We start from the raw sequence: 21690 nt of genomic DNA, 5'->3' as shown, positions 1-21690 counted from the left end.
AAGAAAGATAGATCTATAGATAGTTAGATAGATGGATGGATGGATGGATAGTTAGATAGATAGATAAATATATATATAGATAGGGAGATATGAATAGAGAGACAGATAGGGATGGTTGAGTAGAAGAAAGAACGAACAAAGAAATTCAGACAAAAGCAGAAAACAAAAATATGAAAACAATGTGTGTGTGTGGGGGGGTGAGGGTATTGGCAAGGCATCGACGTCATCTCGTGTCTGACTATTTTCTTAATCTTTAACCAGCTTCCAGATGGAAGTTGAAGACCCATGATTGGTTGGTTTGTCTCGTGTCTCGTGAACCATCAGGCATTCAAAATTCTTTACAGCGTTATCTCAACTCATTGCTCGATGACTGAAAATGTTTATAGTTTGGGAGCCAACTTACAGCGCCATTCATAACTTCATTTTCTACAAATCCATACGTGAGGCCTCTTATATATATCATTCCAATCCGCCGAAGTTGCTTTATATCTTAGAAGCATCTTGCGCATGTCTTATTGATCTTGATATATGTTATCTTGGAAATTTTCATCTCGGAGAATGTCATCTTGAAGAACTTCATCACCAGTCTTAGAACATCCGCTAATTATACCAATCTTGAGAGAGTTTGGGCATCGGACCTATCGATTTGCATATCATTGAAGCAAAAAGGTGTGAAAGCGAGAGATAACTTCACAAAATGAGGCGGTATAATCAACAAGTCTTTGCCATCATATCAATCTGGACATTTTGTGGAATACAGCTTGCAGATGGTAAATAAATAGTGTTTCTATCTACTTGTTACTTTGAATTAACACGCAGTAGAATTTTATGTTACAAAACTGCCTTTCAATCACTGTTAGAAAAAACAGAATATTTTACAGAAGAAAAATTAAAAAACAGAATTTACAGAAGGAAATAACCAAATCATTCTGTACATTGTTATAACAGGAAAGATTTTCTTCAATATTTCTACAATTTTACAGAACAGGTTTGCAAGTTTACATACACCAAATTCTAATTTTTCTGTAATTTTACACAAATGTTTGTATAAAAGATTACACAGTGCAGTAAGATTACAAGTGTTCTCGAGACTAGCTGCTGCAGTAATTTTGGGGTTTTTTTAAGTAGAATTTTTTTTTAACAGTGTAACGACACTGTTTACTTAGATCAAGTTACTTATTTTTATCCATGGTGAATAACCAACAGCAAACAATGAAGACATTTTCAATATATTGATGTACAGGTATAAAAAAGTAAATAATATCACTTGTGTAAACTCATTTCAATTCTATTCTATCTGAACCTCCACCTAGTAATTGCTTCTTCTTCTTTTTTTCTACACCGGCAACACGGTGATTTCAAGTTCAGTGTTGACCTTTTGGTGTTGGTGTCAAATTTTGTGTGTGTGTCAATTTTTACTCGATTAAACCACCAAACATAAAATGAAGATGGTCCCTAAAAGTCACTCACTATAGTTGATGTTTTGTCAATAATATGATCTGGATCAGTTTTACAAACTCTGTATACGTTTTGAAGCTAGGGGAAGTAATCCAAATTCCAACACCAACACCAAGGCCAACACCGGACTTGAAATCATCCATCGTATCTTCATGACTTGCCATAATTATACATTTGCTGTGACTTCTCTTGATATCAATCTACCTGCATACTACTGTATAAACATCCATTTCAGATTTCATTTACCTGCGGCATGTGAAGTTTCAAAAATATACCATTAGTTTATTATCTGTATTTTCCGATCAGGATATAAACCATTCCTTAGAATGTAATTTGAGCAGAAAATAATTAAGACATTGATGATGACGATGATGAAGATTTCGATGCTGCCTCTGTCTTTCAAGTGAATCAGAGGCACCGACTTCTCAATCATAGTTAACATTCGACTGACAGGTAGAAGATATAGATCTTGAGAACAATTTGATGGTTTGGGCGTCCACCAGTCAGAGAACGACAATCAGGAATGATGGTTATTTATCACTTATGAATGAATGAATAAATGAATCTATGAATTCATGAATTTATTCATATTAAATACATTTATTCAATTATTCCTTTATTCATTCACTTATCCATTAACTCACTCACTAAATATTGTTTTAGTTCTTGAATTTGTTAATTATTTATTTATGTATTTATTTATCTATATCTATATATATTTATCTAGTCATATATTTATCTATCTATGTATTTATTTACATAGTAAGCTGGTTATTCAGCTTATTTTTTCTTCCAGACATATATTCATCCATTCGGTGTTTTCTATATATCCATGTATTTATTTACAAATACAGTTAAAAAACTATAAATGGAATTATGTAGAGGTTATTCTATAATAATATGTTGTATTTTATACATTTGTCATTGTCATTTTTTTTCTTCAAAATTAACTCTCAAAATGTTGCAATTTTTAGCAATAATAACCGTCATGCAAAGTGTGAATTTCTTATCAGATAAAATTAACGTTGGCTTGATATAAAATCAATGACATAAAGATTAAATCATTATATGGAGTCTTTTGGAAGTATTTATTATGGTTTGGTTTAGAGGTTACCGATTCAAAGAAAAAGTCTGCCATGAACGATCATCTGAACCTCGGGTAATGAATGCAAATTTGACAATAAATGCCCCCTTTCACACTTGATCTTATTCCAATTAAATAAAGATGAATCATTGTAATATCTAATGCTACAGACACATAGAAAAAATACACTGTTAGAAAATTTATCCTTAAAATAAAAGAAGTTCCTGCAGCAGAGTCTCGAGAACACCTGTAATCTTACCAGATTGCGTAATCTTACAGGAAATTGGTATTTGGTGTAATAATGGAATGTTACGAATTTCCTTATATAAAACAGATTTTCCCCCTTTTTTAACAGACCTGTTATGTTAAATTGCAGAAAAATTCCTGTTTTATGAATTTACAGAATGATTCTGTTGTTGCTTTTTGCAAAATCTTCTGTTTTTTCTGTAAAATCAGGGGTTTTTCAACAGTGTACCCCACATCGACCGATGTTATGTCACTTTCTTTTTCTCATAATTTTCTTGGTAGTGACATTGTGACATTTCTTGGGGTACATGGCCATCTAAGTCCCCAGTGGGGTACAGGTCTGAAATTGATACCATTATGAACGCAGCAAATTATTGAACATGAATGTTTTGTAACCATCAGTTCCTTTCAGAAAATCAAGTCTGTCCACAAGCAAGGTTTCGATGGTCGTTTATCTGGCGTCACCATCGACATCTGTCCCGACGTCAGTTCCGTGACTTGTCCTTAGCACTACTAGAGTCTTCTTAAGTAGTTCTGTCAATATCGTTGTTCTCGACCATGTTCATGTTTGATGTTGTTTTCCGGGCGGGACCCGAACAGTCTGTCGGGCCGAAACATGGATTTGTATCGCTTAGTCACCCCATTCGCGCATTGTTCTCTCGCTGTTTCCCCGTATTTCCGAAATTTACCAGAATATAAGATTCTCTATAAAAAGAAAGAATTCAAACCGCGTAAGGGATCGTTACCAATGACAAGCCACATAACATAATTTATGAAGAAGTCCATATGACATCAATGTGAATAATAGATTTGCAACGATATGCAACAGAAAACATGACTTTCTCGAATGAAAATCATTTTCAAATTCTATAATACCAAATACTACTAAGCCTGCATGAGAAGCTCATTCGTAGCAGCTGTTAATCTCTATAAAAGTTCTCGATAATGCTCAAGTCATACTAACGAAACCGACTGCAAACTATCGGTGGTATACCATTTTTAATAACGTAATAGTTTTTGTCGGTCTGGCTCGGCTTCCCCGATGAACTAAATGTGGTATTACGTCCTTGGTATTGCCATGGCCGTACGCACGGGGGGAGGTGAACTCTTACATTGTTTTACTGATTTTTTTTTTTTTAATCAATAAGGAGGGGAGGGGATTTTGAAAACTTACATTGTTTTACTGAGCATTTTCAAGAAATTCACGAAAAGGGTGCACACTGTAAAAAAATATTGAGTAATATTTTAACCAGCTTGAGGATAATTATGTGTCCAGCCAATTTTGGGCAGTATTTTACCCAATGCGGGAAGCATATTGTCCAGTAAGGTTAACAAAAGCAGCAATTATTTTAGAATGGGAAAATTTTTTATCACACTTGATAAAAAAATATTCCTAAAAGAAATGGTCATTGTTGGTTGGAAACATAATTACCTCATGGAGCATTTTTACCCAATATTTGTTTAGAATTCAAAGAATCCTTCAAATGCAAAAGCTTTGCCCTATTGCTTTTGAGAATATTCGATTTTTTTACCCGTCTTGCCCCCCCCCCTGGAAAAAAAATATGTGTATCACCTGTCATTTATTGCATTACTTTTAAGGGAATCTTTGGAAGAGCATTACTTTTAAGGGAATCTTTGGAAGACAAACTTTTATAATTGACAAACTTGGTATTCAATTTGACCAATAGGTTATCTGTGTTAACATAGAAATTTGGACAGTTGCCTGCGGGTAATTCTGCCAATGGTTTAACTAACTTTAGCCTCACATAACCGTAAATGACTCACATTAGTTCGGAAACTTGGCTGTAAGGTGAATAAGGTCCTTTAAAGTTGAACTTTTCTGGGATGAGATCGTTAGATAAGTTGTGAACTAATGTTTGTCAGTTTGTTTGCCTGATTTTTTTTTTTGGGGGGGGGGAGGGGGGGGGGGACTTGTAATTGTACCATGCAAAGACAAATCGTGTTCACTGCAATCGTGGTGGAAATGAAACATATCCTAAATATACACTACACACGAGCTACGTTGGAAATAACAATTTGCCTCAATTGCCGAATTCATTTGTTTTTATTGTATTTTTATGTCATTATACCATCTTATACCGCTCATGAAAAATAACACTTTTGGTTTTGTAAAGCATATTAGACATGGTAAAAATGATGATTTGTCATCAAATCACACCATGCATGAAGGGTTATAGAACCACAATAATAATTTATGAACATTTGGCGAATGCGCCTGCTGAATTTGTTTTACAAGACATCAAACATACTAACATCATCATCCGAGAGGGCGCAGCGAGCGAGCGAGGGAGGAAGACAGACATATATAGCTATGTTATCCCATGATCAAAGTACCCTTGAAATCAGTGGCGTAATGAGCCAACAAGTGGAATGCCTCTGGCCGTCTCACCTGCATCACGCGATTCAATATAGCAGCAGTGCTGATTTTGAAAACTACTATAACTCGCACAAGATGTTCAGTGATACTTGGTTACTCTTATTTCCACGTTTTATGAACTAGACCCATACACTTATAGAGATATGATGGTAATTCAACAAATACCCCCAACGTGGCCAAAGTTCATTGACCTTACATGACGTTTGACCTTGATCATGTGACCTGAAACTCGCACAGGATGTTCAGTGATACTTGATTACTCTTATGTCCAAGTTTCAAGAGAAAGATCCATCAACTTTCCAAGTTATGATGGTAATTCAACAGATACCCCCATTAAGGCCAAAGTTCATTGACCTTTGACCTTGGTCATGTGACCTAAAATGCGCAAAGGATGTTCAGTGATACTTCATTACTCTTATGTCCAAGTTTTATGAACTAGACCAACACACTTTCAAAGTTATTTGCCGGTAATTCAACAAATACCCCAATTTGACCAAAGTTCATTGACCCTAAATGACCTTTGACCTTGATCATGTGACCTGAAACTTGCACAGGATGTTCAGTAATACTTGATTACTATTATGTCCAAGTTTCATGAATCAGATCCATAAACTTTTAAAGTTATGATGGTAAATCTACAGATACCCCCAATTCGGCCAAAGTTCATTGACCCTAAATGACCATTGACCTTGGTCATGTGACGTGAAACTCATGCAGGATGTTCAGTGATACTTGATTAACCTTATGTATAAGTTTCATGAACTAGGTCCATATATTTTCTAAGTTATGATGACATTTCAAAAACTTAACCTTAGGTTAAGATTTTGATGTTGATTCCCCCAACATGGTCTAAGTTCATTGACCCTAAATGACCATTGACCATGGTCATGTGACATGAAACTCAGGCAGGATGTTCAGTAATACTTGATTAATCTTATGGCCAAGTCTCATGAACTAGGTCCATATACTTTCTAAGTTATGCTGTCATTTCAAAAACTTAACCTCAGGTTAAGATTTGGTGTTGACGCCGCCGCCGCCGCCGCCGCCGTCGGAAAAGCGGCGCCTATAGTCTCACTCTGCTATGCAGGTGAGACAAAAACTCTGAGGGGGTCAGAAATGGCGTATCTGGCAAAAATTTATATAAAAAATCTACAATTTTATTACAAAAATCAAGTTTTTATGATAAATGTTGATATGATATCAAAAACATAATATAATATTTCACCCTTTTCTCTTTCCTTTTCTCTTTTTTTTCATGGTCGTGATTTTTTTTTTTTTTTTTTTTTTTTTGGGGGGGGGGCGGGCAAGCGTCCCAAGCCCCCTATCTGTACGCAACTTTTTTACTGTAAGATAATGAAACAAATTTATACATTTTCAAACACCATATCTGCCGATTACGACTCTTTTCTAGCACATGGCCTGCGGCGTCAAGCGACTACATAGGCTTTGCTTTCATCATCCAAGGTTTAGAAGATTTTACTTTTAGTAAGACTTTACTTGATATCAATTATTTAACAAACTGTTCTAGATAGTACTTAGACTGTAGGAAGTCTCGTTAATACACGGCACTTCACATTATAATTTTACAGTCTTTAAGAACACTCTGAACTCACTAGTCAGGGGCCGCGGAACGGTTTTCAAAGTGGGGGGCTGAGCCAAAAGTGGGGGGCTGACCATGCTAAAAATCACAATCATATGGTAATTTTTGCGTTTTTGTAAACGGTTTTGGAAAAAAGTGGGGGGCTGAAGCCCCCCCCCGGTTCCGCGGCCCCTGCTAGTGGTGCTGATTTCATACATAAAGATATATGTAAAGAAGCGAACTCCTTAAAGGACAAGTATACCCCAACAAAAAGTTGATATGAATAAAAAGAGAAAAATCCAACAAGCATAACACTGAAAATTTCATCAAAATCGGATGTGAAATAAGAAAGTTATGACATTTTAAAGTCTCGCTTAATTTCACAAAACATTTATAAGCACAATCTGGCTAATATGCAAATGAGTAGACTATGACGTCATCCACTCACTATTTCTTTTGTATTTTATTATATGAAATATTCTAATTTTCTCCCCATTGTCAAGTGATACAACGATAATTCCCTCCTGAACATATGGAATTAGTATTGTTTAATACTATACGGTTCAGTCAAGTTGGTCCTTATATAAAAAATGAAATATTGTGTAATTCAATCAATAAAAAACAAAAGAAATAGTGAGTGATGGACATCATCGACTGACTCACCTAGTTGTGCATATCACTGTTGTGTGAAAAATAAGCGAAACTTTAAAATGTCATAGCTTTCTCATTTTACATCCGATTTTGATGACATTTTTAGCACTTTGCTAATTAGATTTTTCTTTATTTATTCAAGTCAGCATTTTCCTGGGGTGGACTTGACCTTTGAAAATCAATTAAAAGAAAAACTGCAGCTCATTTCTCTATTAAAAGTCAGATATAACACAAGCTGCAACTCAAAACCAGAAAAGACATAACGAATCTCATGACAAAGATTCGTAGTTTTAATTTGAGCTTGAATAAAAATATTGAAAAAAAAATGATGACCCTTTTATTGATGCCGTCATCGGAAAATCATCACTCTGAAATATTGAATTTTTATAATTTCTCCTCTTTATCCAGGCGGTGTGTGCTGGAGTTCTCCCCAGAACGGCAACCCGTGCTCCCAGCTCGTCAAGCTCAACATCTCGCAGGAAGAATGCTGTCACAAGCAAGGGCCGACGATCTCATGGTCGAGCCAGGATCTCGACTTGGGTAATCTCATGAGGAAATTGTTTACATCCAGAATATCATTGTCTGAGTGTATCCCGTGCCGAGGTGAGTCCGTGAGTGGTAAGTGCACGCTCGTCATCATGTATTGCACCGTGACCACGCCCACCCACCCCACCCTAATGTAAACAGGGTATGTATATTATACTATTGACACAGTCGCACCCGCGAAACCGACTACAGACCGATCAAATCCATTGCGTTGTTTCCAATGACATACCATTGAACGGTTAGGAGTTGGCTTTGTCGGTGTGCCTTTATCGTAATTATTCAATCGGTAAGTCTTCGAGGAATGCGGTCGTCCGTCAAAGCTGTATTCCGAACTTTTCGCATTTACTACGGGGGAACTCTCTCCAACAAACCAAATCCTTTGAAAATGCAAGGTAATACACAATGGAGAGGTGAGAGAGGCTTTTGTCGAAAGTTAGTGGACCGGGACAGCATCGGAATCTCTTGGCTCTGGACAACGACCGTTTGCAATTGTTCGTCCGGTGCAAATCTTCGGTTGATCTGCTGTCCAATTCCACCAACTTTCGAGAAATGCCTCCCAGCTCTCTTTTGTGATTTTAATTGCATTTTCTCTGCGTTGTAGAGAGTTTCCCGTCGTAAAAGCAACAACTACCTATTTTCCTGCTGAGGAGAATTAGCAAAACAAGAGTACCTGTTGATATGAACTGAGTGAATTAAATTGGGAAACACTTTTCGAATTATACCACTAAGGGACACAACTGAGATAAGGATACTTCAAATTCTACGTAATACAGCAGCCAGTTGTTTTTGTTGTTGTTGTTTAATAGTTGGCAATACTTACGCCGAATTTTGATTATTCCCCTTTGATTTTTCATCGTATAAAAAAACTCGTAAAAATAAAGTTTAAATAGAAATTTTCTGATAGTCACGATAGTTTGGATACAGCTGGGATGCAGTTGGACAAACTGAAATTCATCCATACAGTATCTATCGTATCGTAAGTAATATGAATTGAGAAGCATTAATCGATTATCGGATCCCGGAGTTCATAGATATTGACAGTTTTTGAAAAATATTCTGACTCAAACCGATTTTGAAATCTCAAAAAGTAAAGTTACATAAAAAATCAACAAGTCTTTCAAATGAAGAGGAGTAAAAATGAAGGTAAATAAAAATAAGAGGGAATAGAAGAACAAGAGAAGAAGAAGAAGAAGAAGGGAAGAAAAAGAAGATGGAGATGAAGATGAAGAAGAAGGAGCAGGAGGGTATTGACAAAAAAGAGATATAGAAAAGGAAGCTCATAAAGAAAATTGGTGAGGAAAACTATAAAAGTAAAATTATGTGAAAGTGAGATTATAAGTTGTCTCGACGGCTAATTGTCTATTTTATTTTTTTTCTCTGGTTGAAATAAGAATCATGTTCTTTTTGAGAACACGAGATGGCGCTATCATCGAGACAGGAGGTAACACATTGACTTATAAATGCATTCTCTTTGTATCTTGGTGTCCATGTTCCTCAAACTATCCATAATTTCTAACATGATATCATTTTATAGATCCTAATCATTCGTTAAACATCAAATATTATAATAGATATCGGTTTACATCAGATTAGTAATACTAAAACAATTTATTATAATCTTGCCATGAGGTCATTTGTATTTATATCACTTTAACCACATTACGATGAAGAGTGCGGATTAAAAATGATAATTAAAAATTGGGATAATACCAACAAGGTTTTTATATTCAATTTTGAATGTTACCTGAATTGAAACACTTATTAAGAACACCAAAAGCATTCTAGATGAATACCTTCAGGCTTGTAATATATACATGTTTAGTTATATATGAAAGAAAGATTACAAGAGATTATTTATTTAATTAAATTCTTATCTGTTTTTTCATAAACAGAAAACAAGAATATCATCAACAACCCCGTAAATTTTTTTCGGGGGTTCACGTTGTTGAACATTTTATTCTTGTCGACACAAAACGGTTGACAATGGAGTTAAAATGGATCGACAGTTGCATCCTCAAAAATCTGTCTAGCAAGAAACAAATGGAATAAGAAATGGTTATCAACTAGCCCCCCCCAAAAAAAAAAATGGAAATAGACCTCACTAATAATTAAAAAAGCAATTAAAAAGCAATTAAAACAAGCAAGAAGATTTGTATACCCGAAATTTCATTCAACGTTGGATCTTATTCATTTGGTCATATGATACCGCTTTATCCAGGCACTGAATATTGGTGTCCTAGGCGCTTGGAAGTCTTCTATTGATATTTTAGAATACCATCCTGTAGATTGTAAATGTTCCATACTCATATCAACCCGTATTTTATATCCACGAACCTTGATATATCTAATATTAGATTATTATTTATTTAGAGTAGACATCTTGTACGATAACATTAACATAACTTATCAATTTTGTGATTGTTTCTATTTCACTTTGTTTTGCCTAAGTCATGTTTAGATTCATATATCAACATTGTAGCGTACGTAAAGATATGACATGTATGATGATATTAATACTAATGTAATCTGACACATTTCTATTGAATGTTTAACTAACACGAATTAAATTCTCTTTGATTTGTAAAAAAAAATGGAACAAAAATAAAAAGTGGACGTTTGTATAGCGTACTCTTTGTTTTGTCTTTTGGAAACGTTTACACTTATCCTCCGAGATCTTCCGAGTTGAATTTTTAATTTTTGGGTCGCACTTTGTTATTTTTCTCGCTTGATTTGTTTGTTGTCGTCTTTAGGGGGTAGTTGGCTCCCCGAAATCCCATCTCATCTCAAATATCGTAAGTTTGATGTTTACCCTCGTGGTTTTACCTATCAGATATTACTTGATCTCGCTATGTAAACTGTGCCTGAAATCATAATATAAGATAAAATACTGAATTAGTGATAGTAATGATCACCATTGAATTGTCATCCGTCACTATTGTTCAACTCCAACTCTCTCATAAATCTCCTCTTCCATTATTGCTCTCCTTCTTCCAAATAATCCTCCCCATTCTAGACACATGTGAAGAGATGCAGTGTCGCGATGACCAGAAATGCATATTGGACTCGAACAACCGGACCCGCTGCATCTGCCAGCCGCGGTGCGATGACATTCAGTACGACGGACCGGTATGCGGAACGGATAACTTCCAGTACCGATCAATATGCGACCTCCGCACCGAACGGTGTCACCGGTCCAGCGAGGTCGAAGTGGCGTACTACGGACGATGTCAGAGTAAGGGCATGTAGAGATCAAAATTGTTCTTCATTGTTGCAAAGGCTCTCACTGAGACAATGTCGATTATCTTAAGGACTACAATACTAAAAGAAAAATGTCTACGTACACTAAAAAAATGTAAAAATAAATAGATTAAACAATATGCACATGGTGTTGGTGAATATGATTTTGTCCGACCAAAGAAGTGCTGAAAAATGTTTTACAAAATAACTGGTTCTCAATTGGTTTTATTTGCATCCTTGTGATATCCAAGGTTTTTATTTTTCAAGTAAACGATTTTTAATATGTGCTAATTTCTAAAATTCAAAATATTTTGTCAACAAATTTGTTCCTCCACACTCTCTCACCCTCTTTCTTCCTCTGTGGCTTCACCAATAATATAATCACAACCGTAATGACTACGTGTTGGTATTCTGTCACTTATCTGATCCCTTTCTATTTGGCAGGATCCTGCGATGGAGTAACGTGTCCGCGAGGACGCCGTTGCGTCGAAGACCAGACAGGGCGACCTCACTGCGTTCTCTGCTGGGCGGTGTGTAGCTATCCCATCGGTGATCTCGATTACGCGTGCGGTCGTGATCAGATCACCTACGAATCGCGGTGCCATCTCCGACTTAGTTCCTGCCTCATGGGGAGAGCCGTGGGCATCGCTCACAGAGGAAGATGCGAAAGTACGTTCTTTGACCGATGACCAACGTTAAGCGACGTTTACACCAGTAGAACCGACTCCAGACTGACAAATTAAAGCTAAATTGCGTTATTACAAATAACGTAGACCTACCGTCATGACTGACGCGTCAGTTTGGCGTTAATATTGCACCATTATCCCCCCCTCTCTCTCTCTCTCTACAATAAGACAACCATTGACATTTTCCCCCTGGAAATGTGTATTATTTAGTAAATAAACTGATCCAAATCAACAGCAAGGAAAAAATCGAACAAACAAACACTAACTACTGGAGAGAGAGCATTTTTTTTTTACCACGCATATCGTTCGGCAATAGATTGGCCATTTGCTGTGTCAATTTTGTTCAGAAACTAGAAACTACTTGCTAGCTGCAATTCACATATTTACTTGGTATCTTTGAATAATGTTTGTCAATAATTTCGTTTCATATTTGTCATCAGAAAAGTCTTGTACAATCTCTTTATTCTATAAAAACGTGATAGGATAACAGGACTAGACTGTACATTCTTTAATAGAACATCTGAAAGTGACGTTTAAAATGTGACGGAGCACTAAGCTTGAGTAACATGCCGTCTTTTTTTCCTATGGTAGTCATCTCGCTCCTAATTCTCATTGATTATATCGATAAGAAAATTTAAATTTATGGAATAATAATTGTCACATCTTTTCCCGCCAGATTTCACGACATGTTCTGCGTTGAGCTGTGTTCGCGGCAAGCAGTGTGTAATGGATTACATGGAGGAGGAACCACGCTGTGTCTTGTGTAACATCACCTGTCCCGAAAGGTGGCTCACTGGTCCCGTCTGCGGGAGTGACGGCGTTACGTATCCCACACAGTGTCATCTTCACAACCACATGTGTGCGAACAATACCTACGTTTTCGTGGACAGACGCAGCCCGTGCAACGGTGGGACATTCATTGTTCTTTTTCCTCCTTGAAAATTCCAGACAATTATATATATGTAATCTTTTTTTTTTCAAGAAGACAAAATTAAGGAGATTAGATGTGTAACGAAGTTTATGCGAATGATATCGTTTCGTTTATAAGTTCATTTCAGTCTTAGATATAATCGAGGACCAATTATGTATTATTTCATTTATTTCTTTATCTTTTTCATCTCAATGGCGTAATTAGCGAAACATTTCAAGGGACATTTCCAGCATGGCCTATGTGGGTAAATTTAGAAAAAAAGTGAGCAAAGCGAGCGAGTGAAAAAATTTACCTTTCAAAAAGAAACTATAATTTGGGGATGATGCTCAAATAATAATTTCATCATTTTACTTTTTTTCTCCTTGCTTTCGGTCGCGGAGCTTTTAGAGGGCAGAGCCCACATACTAGCTCCCTCCTTCAATCTGTGCCATAATCATATTTAGTAATGAATTATCATCCCTTCATTATTTTCCCTTTATATATAGTTTGGGTTTTTCTCCAACATGTAAAAACTCATCTCTAGTGCATAACTATCTGTGCTATCTCTGTTTAGTCTTCTATAAACACCACCATCTATCGCCTCAACGTTATTTATTTCATCAGATGCCATGAATGCATTTTGTTTTCAGACGAATCTCCGAATTCTGGCCATCCATTAATATCAGTTGACTAAATATGGTATTTCACATGATTGATTCAATTAGATTTGACTAATGAAAAATTATTAGTCATGTTAGTGCAATTAAAATATAGGATGAGGAGCAATGGGGTCGATATCAAATAATGACTATTCAAGAGCCTAAAAAATTATCTAAAAAGGGGGTAGGAGCGGAAAGATAATTCAGGAACAAAAGCTTCGAAGTCTAACTTTATGACTTTTAAGTTAACCACATCAAAATACTTGACATCGACTCTGATTCGAACTAATTCTATTTGTTTTCTTATAATCATGATTTTAGTGGAAAACACAAACAGCATCGAGGAAACTGGGTCTATCGACCACACAACATTCCTCGACATCGTCGAGCCAATCGCTGTCCCACTCGGTCAGGTCAACAAAACAGAACGATCGGCGTTGCTTCAGAGATCGAATGCGATATCACGAATCGACAAGGATTTGGACGTTACGACGGAGATCATCGAAGTCGAAACGACGATCGTAACTGAGATTGAAGATGTTCAGGATCCGCTGGTTGTGACTGACGGTGATGGCCGTGACGGTGAAGGCAGCTCGAATAAGAGGCAGGCCGATCCTGCTTCAGCTGGTATGGGCGAGGCATAGAGACTTGGAATGACATTTGGAAGAAAAGAACAATAAAGAATAGAAACTTGCTAATTAATGAGCATGGGTAAAAGCTGCAACGAATATCTACTGAAGACTTGCAACGCTCTCTTAAGTTGTCTTTTCAGTTGAATTTTAGTTTAATGATGAAAATAATATGTCATATTTATAACGCGTCTAAAGCTTTGTTTCTAGGCTATCATTCATTTTATCTTTCAAATTATTTGTTCTTTTATTATCTTATTATTATAATAATTATTATTACAATTTTTTATTACAATATTATTAAAATTATCATTACTCGCTTTGATATTAGCGAAGGGTCGTTTTTTCTTAAGAGTTGCTTCACAGCTCCGCAGAAATTTTATTTTACTTTATAAGTCTTTCCTAGTCGATGATTTTATAATATCTCTCTGATATATAATTAAAAAAAAAAATCATCTTTACTGCTACATTTGTTTGTTCAATCATGTAGTATACTTATTTACTTTTTTGAGAGGCTTTTTTGTTATTTCAAGCTTGCTGAAATAATGCAGAATTTTCTAATTGTTCCTCCTTTTATCTCGAACTCTTATATCCAAAATCCTTATTTATCTTTTAAATTCTTTTCTTAAAAATTTCACCAAACATTTTTTTTATCTGCTAATAGAATTGTACATAATTGTGAAACATTATTTGTTTTGCTGCATCTTCATTTTGCTGTGTATTCAAACATACATTTGGTGCTCCTCGAGAAGGTTATTTAGGGTTTATCGTAAAGAAATGTTTTTTTTTCAATAATCGCAATAGTGTGTTCCATATATATACTTCATCACTGAAGCGTTATACATCAAGGACTTGAAATTTGCTGTGAAAATTCACTATTTCTTTCTTAATTGCACTTTAAATTTTATTCTCTCAAATATTATGTTCGGAGAAAAATGTGAATAGCATTTTATCAAGGTATTTTTCATGTTTTGGCGTTGATAAAAAAAAATCCCAACAAGACGACCAATAACGTCATCTAAGGACTACGTAGGAAATGTCACCAAAATTAATATCTATCAATAGGCAACGTTTCATTGCTAGAAGAAAAAAAAACAGTTTTTCAGAAATTCACTTGCGCCCTCTATTGTGAATGTAGACCCAACATTATTTTACTGCCTGTGTCCGATTATTTTCGTTTATTAAAGCAAATAATACTACATGTATTGCCTTTCACCTCGTTTTGCTGTGAGATCGCTTACAATTCAAATTACAATTCTATAGCTTCCGTTATTCATACGATATGCTGCAATGCACTATACCTTTCTGAAATTCCAAGAAATCCTTTTCAGCATGAATAGATATTTCCTTTCTATAATTACTGTTATAAAATCGCCTAATAATACCTCATTTGTCAATAATTACCTCATTATTTTCTCTCATTCCTTCTCTATATTTTTTAAAGGTTTTTTTGTTGTTGAAATTTTCTATCAATTTTGTTTATGTTGTGAAGAATATACAAGGGAGTGACCATTGTAAGCAGCATAGGATAATTGAAATAATGCGCATGTTGTAAATAAATTATCTTTAAACATACATAAACAATGTGTGTGATTTTTTTTTGTGTGTCTGCAACAATCATTGATCATTTTATGATATCGTGATATGATCGTAATATAAACTGTGTTGTATAACACGAGCAATTAAAGCTACTTTACTTTCATCATGTAATTTTAACATGATCGGTATGTCCCACCCTCCTCCCTCCATCCCTCTCTTAATTTATGCTCTTGTTTTTTTTCTGTCAGGTTTGATATCTCTTGAAAATAATCTATCAAATATTTAGAATTCATGTTGTTTTTTCGTTTTTCTGAGAGGAATTTCTGCCAACAGCATATAGTGACACAATAATACATCTATACCCCATATTCTGTGGCTGTGATTGAAAATATTTCATTAAACAATCTGGAAATTCATTATTTCCCGATAACTATCAGCTGATTATTTGATGAATGAAAATATAGATAAGCTGTCATTCCCTTAGACAATAAAGTTGCTTTTCGGCAATGAAATGCATGTAGGGTAGTGCGATTTTAAAAATATGAGTATTTATTAATTTTGATGATAATGATGATGATATTAATGATAAAATGGATGATGATGATGATGGTGGTGCTGATATTTACTGAAGTTAAGGATGATGATAATGATGATGATGATGATGATGATGATGACTGTCATGAAGGTGAACAAAGTTACAACATTATTTATAAATAATTTTCATGTTTTTCTGAATGATAAAGTTAAACTTAGAAACACCTAATTTTCAACATACAATGGGGATGATGATGGTGGTGGTGGTGGTGATAATGATAAAAATGTCATAATTAAAAACGACTAACTTTCAGCATAACTTGACCTTAACCTCATCTTCTAGCAAAACAAACAGACTTGTTTCTCAAAGTGCACTCGTCATCTACTTCGATTCTGATGAGCCTTGAAATTGACCGGGCTCGGGTGATTGGGCCAGGAAATTATTCGTTTACTCCCTTCTTGTTTTTAACCATTGACCCATACAAACCAAGCTGACCGACCAATTGCAAAGATAATTCATAATTTCCAGCATACTATCCAGGGGAAGATTTAACAAAATAATGGATTAAAAGGTAAAAGTTAAAGGTTAATGGAGATTTTTCCTGCTTTTACAGCACACTGCAATGACATGATTTGTTTAGACGAAATTGATTCACAGTATAATAGACTAAATGAGACAATCTTGAAGAAAATATGCATTAATAAGCGGGGCAATGATAACAAAATGAGTAGAACATGTCTCGAGGGGGGTAAATGTATTCAGTTCCATGCAAGCGAGCAAGGCAATTTTGAAACAAGAATTTAATTTTGCAACATATTTTAACATGATGCAAAATAAGTAATATTTTACCTTTTTAATTTCCATGTTTCATTTCCCGTACCGTTTCACTTTTCTTTCACTTTTATTCCCTTTCTCTTCTCTTTGTTTCTTTTTTTTTTCTCCGAAGTAGATTTTTGGGTGGGGGGTGGGAAAGGTTCAGCTAAACCCAAGCGCTGAAATTGCCCCCTTACTAATTCTGAAGCAGGGGCGGTTGCTGAGATCGCATCCATTCCATTTTTACGCAATTAACTACTTGGGTAACTTTTATAGGACTTAATTCCCCAATCCCCCTCCCCGTATTTTGTTGGGTTTTTTTTTGCACCCCCTTCAAAGTGAACCACACTGACGAGTTGCAAATTACTTTAAAGCTCTATGATTCGTGTTAATTATCATTCCTATGTGACACCGGGAAGAAAATGTTCGAGGAGCATAAATCTAGCGCCCTGGAAACTACACCTCCCCCACTCCCTATATTTACGATCTCCATGATCACATGTTTCTGATGGGGATTTTTCAGGTCTTTTCGTGATCTTAAAAGATTTAAAGCATGGTTTAAGGCCCGGTGTTTTGGTCTAGCGGAGACAGTGGAAGGATATTTCATTCGGTAGTTCCCTAGATAAACTCGGGGTGTGCCGTTTGATGGTGATGATATCTACTCATTTTATAGTGAGATAGTAATCTCTCTGCTTCAAAGTTTAGTGTCGAATCAAAAAACAAAACTTGCAGTCACTTTTCAATGAACTGTCTATGAAATACCAAAACAGTTTCGGAGACCACATTATCACAATCATGTTTTCAGTTGATCCTCACCTAGTAGTCCAGTTTGCTTTGAGGTGTCTTGTAATATAAACAAAAATGTTTTATGTCGTTATATTGTGTATTTTGTTTTTAGATCAACATAGACATTTTATATCAATCTTTGTTTTAATATGACAAAGGTAATCAATAAAATAATGATATTAGAAATAGTATTGTAATTATAGCAATAACAAAAAAGATGTTATAAACGAAGCTACATGGCAATGATAGGAACGATTATAATCCGTTTATTTTCATAATGAAACTTCTTTTCCTCTTATTATTTAGAATAGAAAATAATATTTGATTGGGGTGCGTACTTAATGTCAGGTCCGTTGTTAGGAATATTTCGTGAAGTCCTTGCTTACAGGTCAAGTCCACCTAAAAAGATGTTGATTTTAATCAATAGAGAAAATCAGACAAGCATAATGCTGAAAATTTCATCAAAATCGGATGTACAATAAGAAAGTTATGACATTTTAAAATTTCGCTTACTTTTCACAAAATAGTTATGCACAATTTAGTCACATGCAAATGAGAGAATCGATGATGTCCCTCACTCAATATTTCTTTTTTTTTAATTATACAATACTTCAATTTTTACAGATTTGACATAAGGACAAACTTGACTGAACCATACAATAAACAAAGGTAATTCCACATGTTCAGGGAGAAACTTTGTTTCACAGGTCAATGACGAGAAAATGAGAATATTTCATATTTCATATAATAAAATACAAAAGAAAAAGTGAGTGAGTGATTTCATCAGTTCCCTCATTTGCATACCAAGCGGGATGTACACATAACTAATTTGTGAATTAAGCGAAACTTGAAAATGTCATAACTTTCTTATTTTGCATCCCATTTTGATGAAATTTTCAATGTTATGCATGTTGATTTTTCTATTTGTATTTAAATCAATTTTTTGTAGGGGTGGACTTGTCCTTAAATATTGAATTAAAAAAATTATATAGTACAGTAGCGACAACAGCGACTCAAACAACATCCTTATGATATGTCAATGCGGATGCCTAAATCCAAGAGAATATTTGTCTAGTTGATTATGTTTTAAAGACAAGACAATGAAATATCCTCGAATATAGACTATTTGTGGCTCCATTTGCATTTTCGCCTTGAATTAGTTGTGAAGGGGTTATATTGAATATTCAATGAAACAATTCAGTACAATAGGGGAAAAATAACAACTGCATGTGTAGGGGAAGGCGAGGTAAGTTGAGCATAGGGGCAATGTGAGCCACCAGCTCCAGGCCAATAATGTAAATGAGTCAGACATTGTGGTGGTGTCATGTATTGATGACCCATAGCATAACCCCTAACCCCACCACATTGTTTTCAACTTTGAAACAAAAAGTATATCTTTTAGAGGGGAAAATACAAATTTCAGCCAAAAAAGTAAAAGAGGGTGTGAAATAGATACCGGTAAGTGCTTTTTATACACACAAACGTCTTTAAATATAATAAAGACATGAGAACAACATTGTCAGTCCAGGTATGGATATTCATTCTTGTCATAGTCTTTTACATGACGGATGCATACGAAATGTGTGGATACGAGATTATCGCATTAAGTTCGGACTGGGGTAAGTTGAGCCAGACAACATCGGTAGAGCCATGGTAATTCTTATGGTAATGTATTTAAAAAAAAAACCTTAAAAATCCTCGATATGCAGGCTGAAAGGAGCAAATTTACACGACTGTTCATTTCCTTTTGGAAGATGTTAGTATTTATAGAGAATTAGCAAGTGAAAAGACTTTAAATAAGAAATTGACATGCTGGTTCTTCCCCCATACATTTTGTACATAGTTTTTGTGGCTCAACTTACCCCAGAAGGTGGCTCAAACTTACCCCGCAGATGGGGCAAGTTGAGCCATTTGACATATCTTTTTTCAAAGGTGACAATGACTTTCAGTGTGGGGGTAGAAAGTTATATATAGGTGAAAAATATTTCAGAAGAATTAAATTTTAAGGCAAGGTACTTATTTCTACAAGATTATTAATCATATCAATTCTAACATGCAAAAAGCAAAAAGTGTCACAACTTACCCCGCCTTCCCCTATAGATTGGGGGCCTTGTGAAAAACTGGACTACCCCACCACCCCCTCCCACTTACTCCCCTGAGAAAGCTTCGCAACTACAAAACAAGTTTTAGATAAGTAAAGAAAAGGAAATTTATAAAAAGGGTGAAATATGTCATTAGCTTTTAAATATTCATGTCAAAATATATCTCATTACTACATTTGTCTCTCTTTTTTAAGAGGCGTTAATTTTTGCTTACTCGCTTTGCTCGCCTGTAACATTTTTTTCTGGGGGCGGAGTAAAACAAAATTTTGTCCAATGCGTCAATTTAGTAGGGATCATTGCGTCACTGACAACTACATATTAAGCCAGTTGGGTTCAGGACCCCGCTTTACAAAGAGTTGCGATTGATCCAATCAATCACAACTATTGAAAGCCAGCAACATCAACATATGAAATACATGTTCATTCAAAATATTTTAATAGATATATTGTATTTTCATACATTCATTGTTTATTAATTTTCCTGAAAATTATGTATGCTTCTTTTTGTTTACAAATGACATTGTGCAAATTTCCTGAAGAAAAAAACAACAAAAACTATGACATTGATGGACTTCCATGCAGTTGATATTGATCGGATCAATCGTAACTCTGTGTGTTAGGGGACCCTGGTCTGTCACGTCTGTCACACGTCTCCAGAAGACGCTTGTTAGTAAGATAGTGACACATCAGAGATGGGCAACGATCCAGGACGGATGTGGTTGGAAATGTCTTCCACCCACAACACAGCCAACATCAAAGATATGTATAAGATACAAAGTGCCCCTTCTTAACAGACCTCTTCATTAACGGTCACCGCATCCAATTAAATAACATATGACCATTAAGGTAAGTATAATTCTTCTGAAAAAGCATGGTTAAAATCAGCGGTTTACTTTTTAGTAGCTACAAACGTCCAAATATTTAATTTGCTTTGGCTATGTTCCGTATGTTTACAGTGCTCACGGTTTTGATGGTTAATTACAATATTGGAGTGATCCATCCGGCCCAGACATTCTGCAGTTTTCTATTTAGCAACGATAACGATAAACCAACTGTCATCTACCACTCTCCTACTCTATATATCTAAGGAGCACCCCCTCAGATATGAGCAGTTCAATGATCTCGCGATCACGACTGAGATTATACACCCCCCTAAAAAGTAATCAACAAGATCCTACATGTAAATGTTACAATTTTTTATAATTTTCAATTAATTAACTAAAGATAATTAATGCAGTAGATAGGAATTCGACAGTCAATCTTAGGATAAAGCCCAGACCTGCCAAACGGCGATACAGAGACTGTTTAGGATTCTTATTGACTGATCATATAAAAAATATATTAATAGATTGCGTAACTCAGCAAAATTAAAAACATAACAGAATTGAGACGAGAAACAAAATACGAACCATTGACTTTAGAAAACCTTCTCTGCTCATATTGATTCTACAATATATCAAAGGGGCAATTAATAGGATTTGTATGAAATAAGGAAATCTTCTTTATAAAAAAAACACGTATCTTTTCAAAGGGGGCTTATGTTTAACAAAATTAATCTTGACAAGGATCTTCTATCCTTTTTAATAGAGACTCGATTAAGTGCCATTCTGATATTAAACAGAGAAGGGGGTAAAGGGGAGTGGGCGGGTGCTAGAAAGATGAATAAAAACGTAGATAGCGAGAGAGGGGGGGGGGGGGTAGGGGGAGGGTGATCATGATAATAATGAATTTCCTCGTTGTAAGATATATTACAGCAGTTGGAGAAGGATAGCATAAACTTTCTCTGATAAACAGTCAGTCGGCAAGCCCTCAAAAAGTGGCTTCTTTTATCC

The 21690-nt window shown here is 35.3% G+C and overlaps 1 protein-coding gene across 2 annotated transcripts; it reads left to right on the top strand.

The window, feature by feature from the left end:
• Positions 1-605: 605 nt before the first annotated feature.
• Positions 606-14171, top strand: LOC129260505 (follistatin-like). Of its 2 annotated transcripts, none has more exons than XM_054898474.2 (6): positions 606-770; positions 7825-8019; positions 10976-11194; positions 11644-11868; positions 12562-12792; positions 13776-14171. In XM_054898474.2, exons 1-6 carry the CDS (start codon positions 698-700, stop codon positions 14096-14098), a joined length of 1266 nt encoding a protein of 421 aa, XP_054754449.2. In that variant the 5' UTR covers positions 606-697; the 3' UTR covers positions 14099-14171. The 2 variants fall into 2 exon arrangements, with proteins under 2 accessions (XP_054754449.2, XP_054754448.2); XM_054898473.2 differs by having other exon boundaries at positions 7825-8034.
• Positions 14172-21690: the final 7519 nt, after the last annotated feature.

This window comes from Lytechinus pictus, chromosome 5, assembly GCF_037042905.1.
Source record: "Lytechinus pictus isolate F3 Inbred chromosome 5, Lp3.0, whole genome shotgun sequence".
Lineage (NCBI taxonomy): Eukaryota > Metazoa > Echinodermata > Echinoidea > Temnopleuroida > Toxopneustidae > Lytechinus > Lytechinus pictus.
Note: the sequence above shows the minus strand (reverse complement) of the source record. Positions and strands in the feature narration are given on the sequence as shown.

Bases quoted from the DNA above. Each gene is read 5' to 3' on its own strand.
- LOC129260505 (XM_054898473.2), top strand. From the start codon at position 698: ATGAGGCGGTATAATCAACAAGTCTTTGCCATCATATCAATCTGGACA. The intron at 8,035-10,975 runs GTAAGTGCACGC...TCCCCATTCTAG, and splicing joins CCGAGGTGAGTCCGTGAGTG to ACACATGTGAAGAGATGCAG. The intron at 12,793-13,775 runs GTGGGACATTCA...TCATGATTTTAG, and splicing joins CAGACGCAGCCCGTGCAACG to TGGAAAACACAAACAGCATC.